The following is an 18341-nucleotide window of genomic DNA, read 5'->3' as shown; positions in this document are numbered from 1 at the left end:
TGTATGTATATATATAAAGTATGTATATATATAATGTATATATAATGTATATATATAATGTATGTATATATAATGTATGTATATATATAATGTATGTATATATATAATGTATATATATAATGTATGTATATATATATATATAATGTATGTATATATATATAATGTATATATATATAATGTATGTATATATATAATGTATGTATATATATATAATGTATGTATATATATATAATGTATGTATATATATATATATAATGTATGTATATATATATATATATAATGTATGTATATATATATATAATGTATGTATATATATATATATATATAATGTATGTATATATATATATAATGTATGTATATATATATATATATATATATATATATATATATATATATTATATATATAAGGACTCAAAAAGAATTAGAGAAATTCTTTAAAAGGAGACTTATCTGGGTAATACAATACTCAACAATTAAGGTGAAGCTTATATACAGAAGGAAAAAGGAAAAAATAACAATATAAAGATATATAGATATATACTAATGCATATAAATTTAATCATTCATCAGAAATGGAGAGGAAGTGCTAGGTAACATCTATAATATAAATCTCACCTGTCTGTTTAAATGTATGTATGTATGTATGTATTATGATGTATGTATCATGTATGTATGCCTAAAACTCTCCACAGAGGCGACAGATTTTCACGAGATTGGTATCGTTTTGAAGCTCGGCACTTCGGACGACTAATATAAAAAAATTGGCTAAAACCATTAATTCCTTCACCTCAACTGGGCACTTTTCTGCAGATAGGGGTCGCTTTTTTTCGCCAATAATTTCGGAGGTAATCCCCTCTTTTCAATTGACTAGCCTTAATTTAAACCTTCTTCACTTCCGGTTTGGCGATGGACGCAACAGCAAAGACGTCACTTTTTTTTTCTCATGTTCTTTTCCTTCTTCAAGGTACGGGTTCGAGCCTGTCTGCTTACTACCACTTTTTTTTCTCAACACACACCTTCAAACACCCGGGCAACGCCGGGCACCCAAGCTAGTCTATAATATAAATGTCACCTGTCTGTTTAAATGTATTTATGTATGCCTGCGTAAAACTTCCGACATAGGTTTGAAAACACTTTAATAATGATGGCAAGCTAGCTTGATAGTTATCGTACTTGACTCACTGTTTCTAGGTTTTGGTTTCGATCTCAGCTCAAATAATTTATTTTTACTAACAAGAAGTGAACTGTTTAGAATAAACGGCACTTTTGCATTATTCGGGCGAACGTCATTGTTAAGGGGCGATAATTCCAATTTCTTCTTGGTCAAATAAATCACAAACAAGATTTTTTCCGAACACAAAAATATTTGAAAACCAAAACATTTATTGTATAAAAATGTATCAAAATATAATTGTAAAAACATTTATTGTATAAAAATGTATCAATATATAATTGTAAAAACATTTATTTAAAAGTCTCTGTAAGAAAATATAATTTTAATAAAACAATTTTGTAATTAAATTGGATTTTTATAAAATAGATAGTATTTTTTTTCTCGAATAAATAAACAATTTTAATGAAACATTTTTCGAATTAAAGCAACTTTTAAGGATCAACAGCAAATTTGTAATTTAAATGAAACTTTTTCCGAATTAAAGCAACATTGGATTTTTTCCGAAGCATTTTTTAAGTTTAAGTAAAATTTTGGTACCTGTTGATTGAAAAGTCTGCGTAAGAAAATATAATTTGATAACACAATTTTGTAATTAAAGCAACGTTGGATTTTTATAAAATAATTTTTTTTTTCGAACAAATTTCCAAAAAGTACGAGTTATCGTCCTCTGTCCTTTAGCCGAAAACCGCCACCTAGCGACAGTTTAAAGTAACACACACAAAAATAAAAAACATTGCGCTCGCTCGAATACTGCAGAAATGCTGAATAAACAATACGCATGCATCTGTCTCAGTTCCTTTTCGTTTTTATACTTCACTTTGTTTTGTTTATTTGTTTGTTTGTTTTAAGGAATTTTACATTACATTTAAAACCGGGCAACACCGGGCCCCTCTACTAGTGTTAGGTACGTGCAATTTAATGGCTGATTCGATAGGGAGCATGATTTTGAACGCCAGCTAATCATAATTTTTTTAAATTTTCGATTACTTTTTTATTGTATTTGAAAGATTATAGTTTAAATTAATTTCTCCAAGAAAAAGAAGTGTGCGAAATAAAAAATACATGGAATAATTTTATCTCAAATCTGAAAAAAAAACCCTAGATTTCACATAAAATGCATTATACCAAAGATCGTGTTTACATTTTTCTGGCAAGAAAATATAAGTTTTCTGGAATTATTCCACGTTAAGTATTAAGTCAAGTCTTAAGATAACGAATTAATACAATAAATGTACTTAACTTTTTCTAAAAAATGTAATAATTGTCCAAAAATGTGACACTGGTAGGAACGAGACTTGTTTATCGTGTCAAAAAAACTATGGCGGCAAAATTCAAATATGTATGGAAGGACAAATTAGACAATTTTTTTCTTTATTTAACATTATTCCGGCATACTGAGCGACTTTTTTTTTTTTATTGAGTCGCAGACCCCCCCCCTTCATTTAAAAATAACGAAAAGTTAATTAAATTCATTAATTATACTACTGACAATTTATTCATTGAAAAAAAAAGTTAGCACCCTTGTTTATTAATATTAATACAGAATTACAATTTGTTAAGAAAACAATTTATAATTATTGAAAAAATTACACACTAAAAAATACAAACTTACGTTAAAATTTATTAGAATGTCTACGTGAAATTTAAAGTTGACAAACACAAACAGGGGGTAGTTCAAGAGAGGAGGAGGGTGGGCAAAACAGACTGGTTTTCTTTTCAGGTCTGTGAATCGGTACTTATCGACATAGGACGTACGTATAATTTTTACCATTTTTTAATTAAATTATTTTTCTATGTTCCTGTTTTTCAATTTATTTTTTTAACTTTATTTTCCAAGATTATATGAACATTATCTTACGTTGATGATTATACGTTCATGCGTGCAATGGAAATATTAGAATCTTACATGTAAAGATTACGTTAAAAATGTAAGCGTAAAAAGAAAAATTAGAAATAATGTTTGCAATTATAATTTTTTGTGTGAAAATATTAAATAAACAATGCTTAATTCAATGATGATATTGTTTGTTCGAGAAATTAATTTTTCTTCGAGTTATATCAATTTCGTTAATACGGACTTTTCGTAATATTCCTGTAAAAAAGATTTTTTTTTATTGTTACAAATTACGATGCTTTATTTTCATAAAAAAAGGCAAAAATAAATTCATGCGTTTTTTATTTACTACTGAAAACCATAACTTTAGTAAAGGTATTTTTTGTTTAAACAAAATAATACATTCCCACTAAAATTTAAATACAAATAATTGGTTCATTATATTCCGTGATCATTATTTGATAAATACTGAAAATTTCATTAAAATTGATTAATTTCCTGATTTTTGTGAATTTTTAAGTAAAGGGATGGGTCAAAATATTTATATATTTGGAGCATTCTTCTTGGTCAAATAAATACATTCATTTTTAGGATATATATATATAAAACAAACAATTATTATTCAGGTTTTAACATGGATTTGATTATTTTATATGTTGATCCGTTTCAAGCCATTGCAATCGTACATTTCTAATTAATAGAATATACTTATAAATGTTTTTCTATAAAAACAAAAAACAGTCCACACACATTAAGCTAGACATGAACAAATAAATATAGAGATTACATACGCACCTTTATAGCAGATAACAAATCCTTTTGCGTCAGAGTTCGGTTCATTATTTATGAAGTCAAAATAGACAACTGTTTGTCTTTTGAACACGATTGTGACTGGTTGGCTGCTCTGTCCAGTAAAAGTGCGGTTTCCAATGGACATCTGGTTAAGTCCGAGATCGTAAGGATACATAGTTAGTACCAAGCGGTTTTCGTGACCGACACTTATGGAACGTTTCATTGAAGCAAGATATCCGCGATCATCCCAAGGAAATGTAGTGTGACTTCGCAAGATACCCTCTTTCCGCGGCCATTTTGTGTTGTGGAATAGGGTGATTTTGGCTAAAGTGAAAATGTAAAAAAAAAAATATATATATATTATAATGAATAACCTATATGAACTGTTATTGTATATGATGGAACGAAGCCAATATTTTTTCCTGATTCCAATATAATAAATGATTCTGTTAAAAATTCCGGTGCTTATTCAGATTGGCACTCAAGGCGGCAATTAAAAATACAGAAAAGTCTGTATGATGTTCGTGCCAGTCATGCAACGAATGATGAACTATTCCAAAAATCATGTAATTTGATCAAGTAGGGTTTTTTTTTATTCAAGAAAATGAAGTTTTACGACTAAACGAGTCGTCGTGGTGTTTTCGTCCGCTATGACTTGGATTAAAGTTTAAAATGCGTTCAATTAATCATTAATTTCGAATGCACCCTTGTCTTATCAAAGAATGTACTGTTGATTTTATATGCTGGGGCCTTCTCTTTGTGGGTGATAAAACTTTTTGCACTTGTGATGTTTAGTTGCATAAGGGTGTTAACTTTGATCAAAATCGATCTGTTTCTTCTTTAATCTGTATCTTTCGATTATAGATTTTCAATACTTATCAGAGGCATTCGAATACAAAACATATCTAAGAAGAATACCCCTAGATACATAGAGTACATTTGTGTGAAATTTCACAAAACATCGGCCAAGCCGTTTTAGAGTCCATAGGGAACAAATTATCTCTTACACGCACACACACACACACACACACACACACACACACACACACACACAAAGTGATATTTATATATACGGAGAGATACTGATGTGAACGAAAAGTGTTTGACGACATTTTTGAGATGAGGAAATCTTGTAATCTATAATATAAATATCACCTGTCTGTTTAAATGTATGTATGTATGTATGTATGTATGTATGTCTCGCAAAAACTTTCGACAGAAGAAGCGACGGATTTTCACGAAATCGGTATCATTTTGAAGCTCGACCCTTCGAACGATAAATATAAAAAAATTGACTAAAAGTATTAATTCCTTCACTAAGCACTTTTCTACAGGGAGGGGTCGCTTTCTTCGTCGATATTTGCGAAAGTCATCGTCTTCTTTACAGTTGACTAGCCTTAATTTAAACATTCGTCACTTCCAGTTTGGCGATGGGCGCAACAGCAAAGACGTCACGTTTTTTTTTCTCGTGTTCTTTTCCTCCTTCGCGGTACGGTTCGAACCTGTCTGCCTACTACCACTTTTATTTTGCTCAACACATACCTCTAAACACCCGGGCAACGCCGGGCACGCAGGCTAGTGTTATATATTAGTTAGCAATAGTATATTTTAAAGTTAAGTGTACTATATTATGTTATATCAGTGCTTTTCAACCAGAGTTCAGTGGAACCTTAATGTTTCGCCAGTACAGTCTAGGGGTTCCGCAATTTCTAAATTAGAACAAGGAAAAAATAAACAGAATGTTAAATTCAATTTTGAAAATCTATTTCATTATTATATGCATTAAAAAAATTGTTTAAATATATTAAATTTTACATAATTAAATTCGCTACATTTAAGTTTGCTTTTATATATTCTTATTATTACAGTCAACGCTAAAAGAATCGTACTAAAAATCGTAAGAGTATTTTTATTTCATTTTAATTTTTTAAATGCCATTTTTCTTTTTTAATTTTATTTTATTTTATTTTTTACTAAATCATTACACAGGGATTCCATGAGCCGGTATAATGTTTTCATGGGGTTCCGCTCCAGCAAAAAAGGTTAAAAAGCACTGTGTTATATATTAAATGATGATTTGGTTGTCTTCTTGGTTCTTCTTCGTTATTGTAGCGAAATTCGAAAATTGAAATATTGAGTGTCAAGTGAAACCAATGGTATTTTTTACTGAATAATCATGTCGTAGTAATGAAAGTATCCAAAAATTACGAAAAACGATGAGGTAAACGATGAACTTGTACAACCTTGTTCTTTTTCAATAGACATCTCCTGTCTTTGTAATACTTATATTTTGTCCCTGTTAGCTCCTTACATCAAGTGGCTTCATGCCTTTTTTAAAGCAATTTCCATAAAGAAAAATAATCTTAGTATTTAGAGAGTGTTTTATATCTTAAAATACATTTTGTAGATGTTCAGACCAAATCCCTTTCCCACCGTTACTAACTCTCCAATTGAAATTATGCTCCTCCCACTAACTCTTTTTCATTCCAAGTCCTTACCACCCCCCACCTCGTTATTAACTCTTCAGTTGAAATTATGCTCCTCCCACTTCCTCTTGTTCATACCGTATCCTCCTCCCCCCGTTACTATCTCTCCAATTGAAATTATGCTCCTCCCAGATCCTCTTGATTATACCGTCTCTTCCCCCCCCCCGTTATTTTATCTCTAATTGCAATTATGCTCCTCCTACTTCGTCTTCTTCATACCGTCCCTTCTCTCCCCCCCGTTACTAACTCTCCAATTAAAATTATGCTCCTCCCACTAACTCTTTTTCATTCAAAGTCCTTTCCACTCCCCACCTCGTTATTAACTCTTCAATTGAAGTTATGCTCCTCCCAGTTCCTCTTGATCATACCGTCTCTTCCCCTACACCGTTATTATATCCTCAATTGCAATTATGCTCCTCCTACTTCGTTTTCTTCATACCACCCCCCTGTTACTAACTCTCCAATTGAAATTATGCTCCCCCCCCACTTTCCCTGCTTCATACAAAGTCTCTTCCTCACCCCGTTACTTACTCTGCAATTGAAATTGTGCTCCTCCCACTTTTTCTTCATAGTAACTTTCCAACTGAAATTGTCCTTTTAATCACTTTTTCATACAAAATCCCTTATTTTTGCTACCACTGAAAACGTGATATAAAAGAAACGAATGATGAACAAACGTGTATGAATATTAGAATAAGAATATCAAGAATATTGTCAAACTCACCTGCAGGTTTGCATGTGTAACTCACGTCCAGGGCGTTAACCCGACGCCCTGGGCAAGAATGTTTCCAAGCTGGAATGATGTAATCGGTCGGATCGAACTCGAGTGTGCACTTCTGATTCCAGTAGCAGTCACACCGGTCAACAAACATTTTACTCGGCACTCCCTCGCAGTCTTCGGTATCACGACTCACTATTGTTACATTTATGATTTGATCTCCTTGCCGACATTGCAGGTTGCCCGTTCTTTGGGTCAAATTCATTCGGAAGGTTCTTCCGCCATGTCGACGGAGCTTCTTAGCCGGAACGCAACCTGTAAAAAGTTTTTGTAAAGAAAAGAATGAAAATCTATATTACATTTCTTTTTATCTGTCTATCTGTCTGTGTGTTCCACTTTTTCATCGGAAACTACTGAGTTGATCTGGCTGAAATTTTGTATGGACCTTTGTTATAACAAGGTGCGGCAAACTAAGTATTATGGTATTAGTTTGATGCACAGTTAGTGATTAATAGGCATTAGTCACCACAATGCCACATTTACTCTAGAAGTTTTCAACAGAAAGTACTGGGCAAATCTGACTGAAATTTTGTATGGACCTTTCTTATGATAAGATACAGCGAACTAAGTATTATGGTATCCATTCGGTACACAGGGATTAATAGAAATTAGTATTTAATGCAAAAAATGATCACAAATTTAATCATATTCAGTTAACAATTTGGCATAATGTATTCGGTCAATGGGTTTTGTTCCTTTTTAACGTGCAAAAAATCTATTTCTCTTATGAGATGCCTTCAATATGCTCCCAGACATTTTGTACAGGCATTTAAAATTGCCGTAGACTCTCGAAAATTCAATATGTTGCAAACCGCCCCCTTAAGTAAGACACTCTATCAAAACCCCCAATACTAATGATTACTACAATACTATCTCATTGATTACTGTACACGCAATAACCCTTATCCCTGAGTGGCCTTGATAAGTGGTGACCCCCATGTAAAAAAAAAAAAAGAAAAAAAGTTATACATCTTATGAGATGACTGAGATAATTATTATGATTTCAGGTTCAAATGAACAGCCACACCAGGAATTGGAATACACTATACTAAAACCTGATTGCCACAGCTGGTAAATTTCAAAAATGCAATCGGGACGTGAGGACACTTTAGAAGAACGATATACAATAAAATTCTGTTTTGTTTGTTTGTTTGTTTGTTTGTTTAACCAGCATATCAACCTTCTTTGGGTCATTTAATGCTGTATACAAGATTTAAATTTTTGATTTTTGCTGGGTATATTCGGGCAATATTTTCGTATAGTTCATTATTTAATGGTATTTATGTTTTATGGTAAAGATTTGCTTGTTTTAAGAAATGTAGAATGGTTTTAGGGTTTTCTTTTTCAAAGAGTTCTTTTAAGTTTGTGGCCTTGTAGTAGTGTTGACCGATTTGTGTGAGATCATGACAGTCAAGTAAAAAGTGTGCCACTGTATAAGGTTCGTGACATGGTATACGTTTGGGAGGTTCTTCACTTTTTAGTGAGTTATGTAAGTGTGTCCTACCCGGATACGTGATAAGACTACTTCTTACGTGATTTTCTGGTATCTAGAATTTTTTTTTTAAGTATAGGGGTAATTTGGAAGAGTTTGTTGTTTTGGCAATTGTTCCAGTTTTCTTGCAATTTCTTTGTGATAAAATTGTTTATTGAAGGTTTGTAGTCCGTATCTGGGACCTTTATGTCACTTATTTGGAGTTTTAAGGAATTTTTGGCCGCCATGTCAGCTTTTTCATTTCCACGGAAACCGTAGTGACTAGGAATCCAACAGAAGAGGAAAGTTTTGTGTTGCATAATAGAATGGATCCTTTATAGCAGTTTGATTAGTAAGGGATTGTTTAATTTTTGATTTTTTTTAATGATTCTAATACTGATAATGAGTCTACAAATATACATTTCTTGGAGTTTTCGTTGGTGATAATATCTAGAACCAAGTTTATGGCTGTATTTTCTGCACTAGAGATTGAAGAGTTATTTGATAACCTTTTCTGTTGAATGATGTTTTCTGAAATAGCGGCACATCCCACTTTTTTTTATCTTTTTTTTTTATCTTTAGAACCATCTGTGTAAATGTGTCCAATTTGGGTAAGAATCTAGAATGTTGTTTAGTTTTTCTCTATAGTCTGAGGGGTGAGTATTGGATTTAGAATATATTGTCTGGTCTAGTATGACTTTAGGATGAATTAAACTTGGACAAAATGCCACAGAAACGTATGGAATGTTTCAAACTGTTTTTGAACCAGCTTTCATGAATCGAGCATCAGTTTTTTGGTGGCATATGAGTACGTATATCATTATTTTTATTTTTTGATATAAGAGAACTTGGGACAACCACTAGAATTTAATCCTTCGTCATGGTTATTCAATGTGAATATGATTGCAATAAATAAATAAAATAAATAAATAAAATAAATAAATAAATAAATAGGAATAAAAACATAATATGAGCTGTGAAAGAATTTAAATTAGCTGGTACAAAATTGGGTGCTTCTACAGAATAGGAGGATTTGAAACTAATGCATTACAGGTAAAAGAAAACCCTCCCATAAAAACAAGGAAGATAACTTCAAGTCGAGATTTTAGAAAGCCATTCTTAACATGGGAAGGGAGTATTGGAAAAACTTATATTCGCTTAAAAATGACTTTCTTTATAAAAATAAAACTACTTGATCAAGTACTTTTACGTACTTACGTGTCGAGCCGAAATCAGTATAAGTTACAAAATTTACAAAAACAGATCCAGTAGATGTTCTAGATCTAGTTTTTACCATAACATCATATTCTCTAGTGGATGGATATTTTCTATTTTTTTCAATGACAGATTTCAAGCAAAGCAAGGGAGATAAATCAGTTTGTCATACTGAATTGTTCGCACAACTATTCCACATTAAAACACGCGATAAAACTCGATAATTTGATTAATTCCATTTTTTGCTTATAATTATTTTTCCACTGGATCATTTTTCGTAATCTTTTAAATTTATACTAATTTCGGTGTCTTTACCTCAACTGCATTTGTTTCAAATTCCATTATTCCGTAGAGGAACCCAAAATTGACTAAACATCTAGAAGAACAAAATACAAAAAAAAGAAGAAAAAGGAAACGAAATTGTTCCAGTCAAGAAAGTTCAATAGAACATTATCCGCATACAAAAGGAAGGGTCCAGGGCATGGGCCAATGCAGGATATTTGTGACGGTGTTCGTTACAAGAATGAAGCGCTGTGATGAGAAGGTCGAGCCTGTTTGTATTCTAACAGTAATGAGGAAGTTCTTAAATATATTAGCGACAGTTCACACCAGACTCGTCGGTGAGTCATAAAGTGGTCTGGTCCAGTTGACCAGTTCTTTGGATGGTCTAATGAAAAAAAAATCTAAAAAATGACAGACGCAATCCTTAGAAGAGTGAGCTGGAGTGAAGTACAAATACCAGCCCTTAAAGGGGCAACACCTATTCTCAAAAGAACCCTCGAATATAAATTTAATGCATAACAGAATCAAGTGTTAGCCCCAAAAGGTGGTCCTTGATCTCTTTTTTGATCTGAAGTAAAATAAAAAATAAAAAAAGATATGGAATTGTTGTGTAGGTTTTGATTTCTAATTTTCACAAAGATAGAATTTTTCTAGAATTCTAAGTTGAAATCACATATGGGAAAGAACTTGAATGCCTACTGAAGAGAACTTGAATGCCTACTCGATACTATCCTCGAGTGTCTAAGGTCTCTCTGTACAGGGTTTGTCAGGACAACCTAGCATAAGGATACTTTGTCTAGATATTCAAAATAACATCGTATTCGTGTTAGATATTGTCAGGAACCCTGGGAAGAAAAAAGATTCGATGGTTTGCACACACATAAATGGGTTCAATGTGAAGAATTTGGAACTTTTCACCATTGTCTAACGGAATGCATAATTTGACCCAGAAATATGTGAAAAGATATCGGTCAAAAGTTGAAAACAATAAAGGAAATATTAAACATTCTAATAGGAAAAGAATGTTTTTATAAATAAAATCGTCACAAAGTAAAAAAGTCAGTCAATCGACCAGAGAGAGAGAGAGAGAGAGAGAGAGAGAGAGAGAGAGAGAAAGAGAGAGAGAGAAAGAGAGAGAGAGAGAGGCTGCGTCACCATTTCTTCACCGCCCTACATCCGACACAACCACGCGTCCCACCACACACACCTGTCAGAAACTTCAAAACAGATAGTAATATTTTATCATTAAAAGCTGATTTATCGATGTGAAATAAAAGTAATATATTTTTGTAGATCAACTGTGTTGTGATTTTTAATTCGCTGTCAATGTGTATATATTTGTACCAGCGACAAAAGTGGGTGTTAACATTTATATAGACTAAACAAACGTATTTGGAACAATCGGTCACAGCGAATACTTAACATTCGCGACCCAAACAAGATCCTCTCTGTGTGGCTATCCTACTCTGGCTTATACAAGGATCGGTGCACCTTCTCTAAGTGATGCTGCCTAGATCATCGATGTAACTGTTCTGAATGATTATGGCCGAAATAGAGCAAAGTACAAAAAAAAAAACAAAAAAAAAACAAAAAAAACGAAATATCAGGACCTGGAAGATGACTTAAAAATAATATAGTTCCTAAAAGAAATAAACATTGTACATGTTGTCGTAGGGGCAACTAGTCTAATGAAAGAAAATCTAAAAACTCACTAAAACACAATCACTGGAAGATCGGGCTGCAGCATAGTACAAATAGCAGCCCTTAAAGAGACAGCGTCTGTTCTTAAAAGAACCCTCGGATATGAATTTGACGCATAACAGAATCAAGTGTTAGTCCGTGAGGGGGAGGGTTGATCTCTTCAAACTAACTAAAACAAAATAAAAATGTTAAAAAATTTGAAAGCTTTGCTCATGTCGAAGAAAAAAGGCAATATGCAACTGTTTTGACTTTTTAATAAAAATTATTTAAATATTCAATTATTGGCTTATTTCTTCATCAAAAATTGTCACATTTAACCAATCATCACAAATGAATAGGCATAAAAAGAAACTAATATTGGTTAAGAAATAATCTAAAACATCTGATACTTTGAACGAGCTAAAAAAAAAAATATCGGCTACAAAATTGACTTAATAATGGAAAGAGGAGACAATGCAAAAAAAAAAAAAAAAAAAAAAAAAAACGAGAATAGCCGAAACAAAATTGCTTCAGTCAACGAAGTTCAATATTGCATCCAAAAAACTTGTTTAAAAATAATTCTGTTTTTATGATTGAAAACAAGTTTCAAACTCACTTCTGGGCTTCCGTACTTATTTCGTACGTCTGCAGAATACGGACCATGCTACAGGATTTTCAAATCGAATTCAATTTTTATGGTATCTTGTGTTTATTAAATTGTTAGGTGAAAGTATCGAATTGTTTTAAAAATTTCCCCTATCCATGTTAACTATATAATAACGTTAATATTTCAGCATGAGACATGCATTCTGCATTGGTATCTATTTCTTTTTGCTGCTTTTGCCATTTACTCTTAAGAGTTTTTAACAGGCTTAAGTCTAGAAAAAAGGTGCATCTCCAGAATTGCACTTATGGCAGCAATTAAAAGTAAAGAAAATACACAAAAGTCGGTATGGTGTACATACAAGTCACTGAACGAAGATGAAATATTCCAAAAATCACGTAATTTGATCAAGTAGTTCAAATTTTATGACTAAGTGAGTCGTAAAGATTTCGTCGACCATGATGAAATCCGATGAAATAAATGAAGGGAAATAACTCAATTCGAAGTGTCGAGGTCAAAATCAGCTTTATGTTCAATGCAGTTTAGTAATAAAATCGCTAAAACTGTAAATTTTGATTTTCTTACTTAAAAAAAAACTACTTGATCAATTTACATAATTTTTGGAATATGAGATCTTCATTAGATGCATCATAAATACTTTTCCTATTTATTTAAAAATAAGTGTGATTCTGAATGAGTACCGAATAATATCGGTTATGAAAGAATTACAAATATTTTGTACAATTAAGTGCTTTGAAAAAGTTCATTCATATCAGGTAAAATATGACTTAACATCTGTAAGAGGAGACAATACAAAAACGGAGAATAACCGAAACGAAATTGCTCCAGCCAAGAAAGTGCAGTAGCGCCAAACAGGCAAGGCAAATTCAACACTTAACGTAAGATCCGAAAGATAATCACTTACCAAGTGCAAGCAGGCTAACCACAAAGAAGAAAGTGCAAAATCGAGTCGAGCGATTAATTCGTTGTTGGTGGTGAGAAGAAGCCATGATTTCAAATGTTTTCGTTTGCAAAAAGTTGGGCGTTTTTATAATCCAACATTTTCTTCCTGCATACTTATAATTTTGTCTATTTGCAGTTGGGGTCAGAAGATTCACCCGGAACAAAAAAAAAAAAAAAAATTTTGATTCTCGAATTACAAAAAAATTCGAAAATTACCAGCAAAATACCAATTGCAAATAGAAAAATAATCTCTTTTATATATATATATCTATATATATATATATATATATATATATATATATATATATATATCTATATATATATATATTATATATATATATATATCTATATATATCTCTTTTATATATATATATATATATATATATATATATATATATATATATATATATATATATATATATATATATATATATATATATATATATATGCGGGTTTGATAACTCAGATCGTATAACATCCGACACCAGTTAGTCACGGTTGATTGTGACCTAGCGTCCGACTTTTTAATTTCAAAGTTGATGCGCTCGCTATGTCTAATTACACTGAGGAGTCTTGAAGCGACAAAGCAGCTATAAGTACAGGACTGTATTCTATATTAGTTTCACCTATCCGGTATCGTATTTACTTGCCATTGATTTCCATCCTATTTTTTTTTTCTTATGCTGTGTTTTTTTTTTAAATATTATTTTTGGGTTCCAATTCAAGGGAAGTGGGACGGTATGAAAAAAAAATGACGTAATACAGTGTTACGTCACCTCTTTTAAGATGGCTGTAATTTGAAAATAAATCCGATCTGGATAAAGTATTTTCTAAAAAGAATTATATCGGTTGAGATTTTATTCTTCTTATTAACTTAGTGCAACGATCTACAAGAAAAACTGACACACAAAATCAAAAAGTGATTTTGCAAGAATTCTCTCGATGACAAAGAAACGATTACTGTATATATATATATATATATATATATATATATATATATATATATATATATATATATATATATATATAAAAGAGTAGAAGCACTTAGAAGTGTTTCTAAGTGCTTCTACTCTGTTCCTTGCGTTTGGTATACACTACGAAACCGGCTTTTCTTTCTTTTCGCAAAGATAGTTTGCCCTACACCCAAAATAGTAATATTGTTTATCAATTTAAATGCTAGTGCGATGCTGGTTATGTCGGGCGAATATCTTTGCATTTGCTAACACGTATAAACCAGCACGTTCCATCTAAAATCAGACAGGGGAGAGGAGGTCTGGTAGTATCCCTCCTACAGCAGCTTTGGTCTGCTATTGGCCAGTATTTGGTTGACAATCCACGCTGTGCCGATGAATATAAAATAGAGTGGTTCGAGGCATTACACAGAGCAGACTCCAAAAACCATTTAAAGATTTTGGAGTCTCTCTATTGTGGTTCGAAAACCTTTTTATGTCGGCAAAAGGAGACAACAAAAGCGTTATTTCTCTTTAGGGAACTCTGACCCCATATTTTTTCCCTTGTTTTTTTCCCCCTCGTTTTGCCAATTTTTAGTCGCTTTTATACGCCGTATATACGATTAAAATCTTTTTTTTAATCGTTTTTTTTTTCTTTCTTGATTCTTGGCACATCCGAATTCCACTTAGTGTTCTTCATTTTCGCCAATAATATTGTTTTGCTTGCTATCGATTTTTTCCTGAAGAGATGAGAAATTTCCGCATATTTTATTTAAATCTATATATAAGTTTTGTACCTCCAAACACACACACACACACACACACACACACACACACACACACACATATATATATATATAATAATTCTACACACGCTACGTTGATGATACTTTTGCATGCTTTCCCTCTCGGAGCGAAGCTGAACAGTTTCTTCGTCTTCTTTGCAACCTTCATCCATCTTTACAATTTACTATGGAGGTTGAAGACTGTAGCTCTCTCCCATTCCTCGACGTTCGTGTTTCTAAAGTTGGTACTACGTTTGAGACCTCTGTTTATAGAAAACCTACATTTACAGGGCTCTATCTTAATTGGTTTTCTTTTGCCCCTCAGTCTAGAAAAATAAACCTCATTAGCGCCCTTACGCATCGTGCACTTATGATTTGTTCACCAAACCGTCTTGATACGGAACTTGGGGAAATTACAAATATTTTTCTTAATAATGGATATCCCATTAATATAATAAAATCTACTATTGAACGTAAAATTACTACATTTAATAGTGGTAAACATATTGGTCCATCACGTTGTCCCATCTATTTAAAATTACCATGGTTGGGTCCTGTTGGCCTTCATATTGTTGATAGGATTTCTTCTGCTACTCAACGTTGTTTTCCATCTACAATGCTTAGAGTAGTTTACACAACTCGAACCTTTTTCTCTTCTTTTCGTAAAGATGTTTTGCCAACCATTCAAAAGAACTCTGTTGTTTATAAATTCGTTTGTCAGTGTGGAGCTGACTACGTTGGCAAAACATCCCAAAGATTAGAAATGAGAATATCCCAACATATCCCTCGGGATATTCGACTACACCAGGTTTCGAGAACATCCGGGCACTCCCAAGCTCATGAGTCCGCCATTGGCAATCACCTGTTGAGTATAAATAGGTGTGCCGATCAATATTCCGATGGGTGGTTTTCTGTTTTATACAGTGCTAGGTCGAACTATCATCTCAATATCATTGAGGCGTTAGTTATTAACAACTCTCGACCTAGCCTGTGTAGACAAAAGATTCTGAAACATCAGTTGGAGATATTCATTGATTTAAAACCACCTGAACAGTGAGATTTTTTTTTTTCCACTGTTCTTCCAAGTGAAACCAAAATTCCCTTCTTCCCTCATTCGTTTTCTTAGTTTTTAATTTATCATTCTGACGTTTCCTCTTAGAGGGTCAGACGATAAGGCCTTAAGGAAATTTTTAATAATTTCACCTGCCCATTTCTTGTTTTTTGGTATTTAAATTAAATTATGTTTCCTTTGAAATTTCTCCTTCCTTTTTGCTGTACCAAAAATTTACTTATATATATATATATATAATATATATATATATATATATATATATATATATATATATATATAATCTACTGTTTTAGTAATCACTGTTGATATGAGATGCAAAATGAGAAAAATTAACGGTTTAAAGACCAAATAAGTGCAGAATCTCTTATATTTATTTATTAAAATTAAAATCAATATTTCGATTCATACATCAGGAAATACATTTTTTTTTACCTTTTTTATGTACGCTCATCTTCATCTCAGTACAGACCAATCAGTCTCATGTGCGTCATGAGTAAGTTACTGGAATGTGTGTTAAATAGAGAAGTAGTCAATCACCTCAGCAAAAATAACCTTTTTAGTGACATGCAATATGGTTTCCGTTCTGCTAGATCTACAACAGATGTGTTAACAGTTATATTTCATAGGATAAGCGAATTTCTCGATGGAGGCATCCATTCTAAGGCAATTGCCCTTAACATATCAAAGGCTTTTGATAGGGTGTGACATAAAGGTCTACTCCACAAAATCTCCAGCTACGGTATAGCTGGAAACGTCTTTTGGATTATTAATTTCTCTCTGATAGGTTCATAAGAGTAGTGGTTGATGGGCGAAAATCTGAAGTTCATAGAATTAATGCTGGAGTCCTTCAGGTATCCATTCTAAACCCAGCTATCTTTCTGATCTACATAAATGATCTTCCAAATCACATCAAGTTCATTTGCAAACATTTATGCTGACGACACTACCATCTATGACAACATTTCAAAAGCCGTAAACGACCAAGTTCTCTCTGATTCTCTTTCCTTTGATCTTGATCATCTGGTGCCATGGAGAAAGAAGGGACTGCTTAATTTTAATGTATCTTAAACCAAGCTTCTATCTTTCTATCATCAACGCCTGGCATTAATCGAAATAAATAGCTCTCGTTTTGGGGTGGCTCTATGTTTGACAAACTTCTAGGTCTGATCTTTACTTCTGATCTGAGATGGAATACGCCTATCAAATCCGTTGCAGAGGCTGCTGGAAAAATGGTAGAATCATTCTACCATTCCAGTAGATATCTCACTGTTGATGCAATTCTCTACCTGTATAAGAGCTAAATACGTCCAAGGATGGAGTACTATTGCCACATCTGGGCAGGAGCTGCTAAAGCAGCTTATCTTGCCTTGACAGAGTTCAAAATAGACTTCGTAGTTTAGTGGAGATGCTCTTTCCTCTTCCCTGCAACCTTTTTGACACGAAGAGACGTTGTGAGTCTGTCTCTGCTTTATCGTTTTCATGATAACTGCTAGTCTGAGCTCCAAACTATCGACCCCCTCGTCAAACTTTCACGAAAAACACTTGTCTAGCTGAAATCACTATCAATAATTTCCCTCAATCTTTATCTGTGCTTAAACCTAAACATAGATTCCACGAACAAAGCGTCTTTCTTAGAACTGCACGTCTGTGGAACTCTGTTCCGTTTTCCTACTTTCGAACTGGCTACAATATGGTCGTTTTCAAGTCCAACGTGAACAAATTCTTGATGAAGCGTCCCCTTAAGCAATCCAATTTACCTTCCCTTTGACCACTGTAACGCATTACCCTTATCCCCGAGTGGCTCCCGGACCTTGATAAGTGGTGACTCCTTTGTAAAAAAAACACGCATACATTGCACGAGATGTAATATACCGTCATAATTTAAACGCATGCGTTAAGTGCCATTAAATGGTTTCATTAAATAGTTGTTACATTGTTAAAACTTGTTGAACTTAGGTGAAAACGATATATTGTAAACACTACATTTTTTTTACCCTGCTAAAAAATCGTCGTATCATTACCGACATCATATCGAACTTAGGCCTATAGCCACGTCTAGAGAGTTAACATTGCGAGAGCTATTCCCATTATTATTAAGCCTCCCACTGAAAAACCACGCGTGTGCTTACATGCTAGCAAACACACTGCAGTGGGGTTCGGAAGGAGTGCGATGAATTACTAGGATTACCGGTATATACCGGGTGCACGAACAAAATGGCGTTTTCCATTTTATGTATCGAGCGCCGAGTCACTCT

The 18341-nt window shown here is 32.9% G+C and overlaps 1 protein-coding gene across 2 annotated transcripts in view; it reads right to left on the bottom strand.

The window, feature by feature from the left end:
- The window catches only part of LOC145248093 (uncharacterized), a 28701-nt gene extending 15293 nt beyond the window's left edge, over positions 1-13408 (bottom strand). Inside the window, exons 1-3 of one of the 2 annotated variants that reach the window (XM_080109882.1) lie at positions 13242-13408; positions 7011-7319; positions 3804-4124 (exon numbers count right to left, since the gene is read on the bottom strand). In XM_080109882.1, the coding sequence (XP_079966008.1) occupies positions 3804-4124; positions 7011-7319; positions 13242-13326 (715 nt within the window). In that variant the 5' untranslated portion in view covers positions 13327-13408. The remainder of the gene's footprint in view (positions 1-3803; positions 4125-7010; positions 7320-13241) is intronic. The other variant, XM_080109883.1, reaches the window with a different exon arrangement.
- Between the last annotated feature and the right edge of the window lie 4933 nt (positions 13409-18341).

Source organism: Euprymna scolopes, chromosome 26 (genome assembly GCF_053919585.1).
Source record: "Euprymna scolopes isolate OS-2025 chromosome 26, ASM5391958v1, whole genome shotgun sequence".
In the NCBI taxonomy this organism is placed as follows: Eukaryota; Metazoa; Mollusca; class Cephalopoda; order Sepiida; family Sepiolidae; genus Euprymna; species Euprymna scolopes.
Note: the sequence above shows the minus strand (reverse complement) of the source record. Positions and strands in the feature narration are given on the sequence as shown.